At 38.2% G+C, this 4,601-nt stretch overlaps 1 protein-coding gene across 1 annotated transcript; it reads right to left on the bottom strand.

Moving 5' to 3' along the window:
• Positions 1 to 2,545: 2,545 nt before the first annotated feature.
• LOC136814523 (sodium/potassium/calcium exchanger 1-like) lies at positions 2,546 to 3,480 on the bottom strand. The gene is made up of 2 exons (XM_067071082.1): positions 3,120 to 3,480; positions 2,546 to 3,000 (listed from the first exon to the last, which is right to left on the bottom strand). Exons 1-2 carry the CDS (start codon positions 3,478 to 3,480, stop codon positions 2,546 to 2,548), a joined length of 816 nt encoding a protein of 271 aa, XP_066927183.1.
• Positions 3,481 to 4,601: the final 1,121 nt, after the last annotated feature.

Here is a 4,601-nt window from a genome sequence, read left to right as displayed (position 1 = left end):
CACGAATACAACTTACACTGGATCCGAAAAGGCAATGAACCACTGAGGAAAACCAACAATTCATTCTGTTGTTGACAATGCCGATGTTACTTTCCACAGATATCTTTTCAGCAACCACTAACTTTTTCGTGAGAAATTTGTGACTTGCATAGGACTCACGTTGCTCCTTTGATAAAACATTTAATATCAGCTCATGACCTTTGTCGTTCAGGATGGGAACTTATTCTTTACAAAGTAATGAAAAAAGTTGGCGATTCCAAAAGTCATAGTTTCAAAACACCTGTAACACATGAAATCGACATGTTTCAAAAACGTGATGTCGAATTCGATACACTGGTTATGAAACCATTTCCCACATCTTTCACATGCCACCATGTTCTCTCCCCGAATTCATGATATGCACCACTGCAATGTCTTCTGATATTACATCATGGACCCAATAGCTCATTGGTTGAAAGTGACGTAAAAGCAGTCAATACGTCACTTTCAACCAATCAGCTATTGGGTGGAACAGAAGACATTGCAATGGTGCATATCATGAATATCCAATGAACGAAATAGCCTTGAAAGTAACTTATATTGGAATTGGATTTAATTCTTTGATCTTCTATCGAATTATTCAGTTCGTTTGCACCATTGTCTTCTCCTTCTTTTTGTTGATGTTCTCCCTTCTTTCCTTCGTCATCTGTCTCGACTGGTAACTCATCATCATATTCACCACTTTCTGAGGAAACTGCTTCAGGTGTAGAGCAATGGAATTTGGCTTTTTTACTTGGCTGGAGGTATTGGTTTCCTGGTTTTCTCTTTCGCTTCCTGCACCAAGTTTCAGTTTCTGCTGGTGTGACATAATTTTCTTCCAATTCATCACTCAGAATTTTGATTAGCTGCTTATCTTCTTTTCTTCCATCTTCTCCGCATCCCTCGATGAGACCATTCAAATACTCCACTGATAGTTTGTTTAAATTTTCACGGTAGTTTTCAGCGAATGGTATTATGGGTAAGGATGTGTCCAGTTCAGTCTTCACATATTTAAAGAGGTTTTCGACCGTTGCATTCGTAGAATTGTCATATTTTATCGTTCTACCCTTTACGTTTTCAATCTCAATTTGTTTTTTAACATAAATGCGCGTCCAAATCGGTGTTATGTTCAGAAGGTATTTACGAAAGTACGCAAAAAAACGAAAGAGAATAATATTCGTTGTTTTCAAGATCCTCGTCATTTGTTTCAAAGTCATCCTTGGCTTTCTTCATTTGTTCATCCCAAGAAACTGTCCATTTATTCTGTTTCTTCTTTTTTTTCTCCTTCTTCTTCGTCTGTCTATTCTTCTTCTCCTTATTGCTCTTGCTTTTTGGTTGATCTTCTTCATTCTCAGTTTCATCCAAATCTTCTTCCTCTGTATCTTCAGCACTGTCTCCCTCTTCGTCCTGGCTTTCATCCTCCTCCTCTGCTTCAAACGATTGATGATCCTCGAACTCGTTGGTGTAGTTTTCAAGTGTACGTACAGCTTGCCTGAGTTTGCTGTTGACAAACCTTGTGGTTATGATTATTCCAAACAGGATAACAAAACTGATGCAAACAATCATACGTCCAATACAATGCATCACCAAATCTCTAATGGATGGACACTTTTTGACAGTGGCCCTTTTTACTTGCTTCAACAAGTGACCACTGCAGGAAAAAATGTCTGTCAATACCTTCGCCACGACCCTCAGTTGCTTGGGAGAAAGTTTCCGTAAATCAAAAACACGATTGACATAATCAAGGACGAACTCCCCATTATACTCCCGTAACACTGCACCTTTCAAGACTTTACTGTTGTCTGTGATGATTAATTTGGGTTGGCAGCATTCGTCAAATAGCTTTCTCTCTTTCTCTCTCAGCGTCATCAATGACAGCCTTACTGATTCGGTGGAATGACTGGATGTTAGGTAATTTAAGGCAAGAATAGCAACTGTTTTTCCAAAGGGGTGTCTCATAACCATTGCATACAAAAATGATTTGTCGAATTCTTTGATTTTTTTACCACTCTTCCGGTAACGTCTAAGAAAAAGATTTCCCGCTGGGCCAAATCATGAAATAGCCTCACATGTTTCTCTTCAAATAATACCAACTTGAATTCGAAATCAGTGACAACAAAATGTTGAATGAAACCAAAGACTTTTCTGAAACGCAAATCCAATTTTTGTGTAGCTGATTTGTCTTCCTTTGTTAATCTTCTTTGAAGTGTCTGCAGATTGCCATGAAGATTTTCTACAGAGTTGAGCTGTACATTGACTTCCGACCTGATTTTTTGATGGATTTGTTTCGAACAACCAACAGTATCCCTATTACCAGAGGAAAAAACTTTAATTGGTATCGATGATAAGCCCTTCCGAAAGCTCTTTGCTGCACTTCGATTTGGATCTTTTAAAAACGTAGATTTGATGGTATTTCTTGCGTCGCCGTTAACTTTCCTCGCCTTTGGCATTGTGATGTTATGTCTCACATCACCATGGAAGTGTATTGCTATTTCCTTTGAGTTCTCTGTTTTTTGCGTGACTACAATTATACAGGCGCAGTTGGTGAAAGTGTACTTTGCTTTTGCAACAAAGTGGCTGGTGTTTTTTTGTTTGATTCTTTCTTTTTGATGTTGTTGTAGTAAAATTTCCAACAACAATAGGGATTGGATTTCTTAACCCATTTCAATAAAACGTCAATCCATCTACCACCCTTTCTTCTTGAGCCATTTTTAGTAGCAACAGGCAGTCTTCTCCATTCTGGCGTTATGCGATGAGAAAATTGTCTGCCATCAAATTTCATTGTAAACATCTTTTTCTTTATCACCTTGTTAATGATAAGACATTCCGCAGTTTTGTGGTCCAAGCCAACTTCATTGAAAAAACTTTTATCTCGAGAATCACCGACTTGTTCCTCGCTTTCTGAAGCATCCGTTAGATTTAACATTTCATAAGACGAATCCTCTTTTGTCAAGTTGGGATGTGTATTGTGCTGGGGGTTCTCTTAAATTGCAATGTATCAATTGGAAAAGCTAACTTTATCGCTCGATTTGTTGCTGTGTCGAAAATAATCCTAACAAGTTCTTTGGCAAAGGTTCTTGGAGACTTTTCATAATGATTACCTTCTGGTTGACTAGTTTCGCCATATTCAAATTGGTCTTCTCCAGCCTCAATTTCTTCTTCTCTATCCTCAATGTATTTTTCTTCGTCCTCGATTTCTTCTTCTCCATCTTCAAATTCTTCTTCTTCACCATCTTCCAGTCGATATTCTTCATCTTCAACTTGATCTCCTCCATCCTTGACTTGATCTCCTCCATCCTTGACTTGATCTCCTCCATCCTTGACTTGATCTCCTCCATCCTTGACTTGATCTCCTCCATCCTTGACTTGATCTCCTCCATCCTTAACTTGATCTCCTCCATTTTCAACTTGATCTTCTCCATCTTCAATTTGATCTTCTCCATCTTCAACACATTTCCCCATGATCTTTCTACCAACATTAGAGTTTTTCAACCGTTTAATTTAACGTTTTCTTATTTGCTGCTTCTTGAAATAAGTTTGGCGATTAATTTCCAATCATTGTTATCTAATATTTGTTTATTCAAGAATTCTCCTGTTCTCAGAATTTCCAATAACCACTCGTTGTCGAAGGATTCCTTTCGCCCCTTTTTCGGTCGTCCACGCCTGCTTAAGATGGACTGCTCGGTGGCTAAAAGTTTAGAATATTATAGCGTGCTAAATTTAGTTGCAAAACTTTCCCTTCCAGAGAAAATGAGTTTTCGAACTAAATTCAGCAAAGCTGATTGATACAGGAAATTATGTCATGACTGCAGAAAGAATATAAATAGTCCCTTAAGATTATAAATATTACAAAAACTAGTCTCTCATCGATACAGGTAGCATGATATTATCTAGTATCAATTAATTAATAGTATCAAGTAAAGGCAATCCCTGTATCCCTATGATCCTTTTTCATATCGACGTTATCCCCTTCATGGTACTGGAATCATCTTTCCATCATTCTCTTTGTCGAAACTATTATTCCATCATTCTCTTGGTGTTGGATTCATCATTCGTACATCTCCTGCATTGGAACCATCAATTGATCAACTTCTTGGTGTTGGAATCATCATTCGATCAACTTCTTGGTGTTGGAACCATCATTCGAACAACATCTTAGTGTTGGATTCATGATTCGATCATCCTCTGCCTTCACTCTCAGTTTTAAAGATTTTTCCTGAGACCTTTACGGTGTCTCAATTAGCGATCCGTTATCGCAGCCCCTAAAGGGTTTCGTTGTAAATCAGACTCTAGGGTCTTGATTCAAATAAGACCCTTAAGTGGTGCCCATCAAGACCACGTTTGTGTTCCGAAAAAGACTTTTAAGAGGCTGGGTTTAGACACCCATGGATCTTGTTTGAAACGAGACCTCCGTAATCACAACACCTAAAGGTCTCATTTGATATTTAAGACCAGTTAAGGTCTGCTTATATTCCAGACCCAATGGTCTCATTTGAAATAAGACCCTTCAAAAAGTCCGTTATCGCAGCCCCTAAAGTTCTCCTTTGATATTTAAGACCAATTAAGGTCTGCTTCTATTCCAG

The sequence above is a fragment of the Clytia hemisphaerica genome, unplaced genomic scaffold (assembly GCF_902728285.1).
Source record: "Clytia hemisphaerica strain Z4C2 unplaced genomic scaffold, Clytia hemisphaerica genome assembly, whole genome shotgun sequence".
Classification (NCBI taxonomy): domain Eukaryota; kingdom Metazoa; phylum Cnidaria; class Hydrozoa; order Leptothecata; family Clytiidae; genus Clytia; species Clytia hemisphaerica.
This window is presented reverse-complemented; position numbering and strand designations above follow the sequence as displayed.

What these genes read in the sequence shown, in the direction of transcription:
- LOC136814523 (XM_067071082.1), bottom strand. Translation starts at nt 3,480, where the DNA reads ATGGGGAAATGTGTTGAAGATGGAGAAGATCAAATTGAAGATGGAGAA. An exon ending in CGAAACTAGTCAACCAGAAG is followed by an intron (nt 3,001 to 3,119) that starts GTAATCATTATG and finishes TTGCAATTTAAG; the next exon opens with AGAACCCCCAGCACAATACA.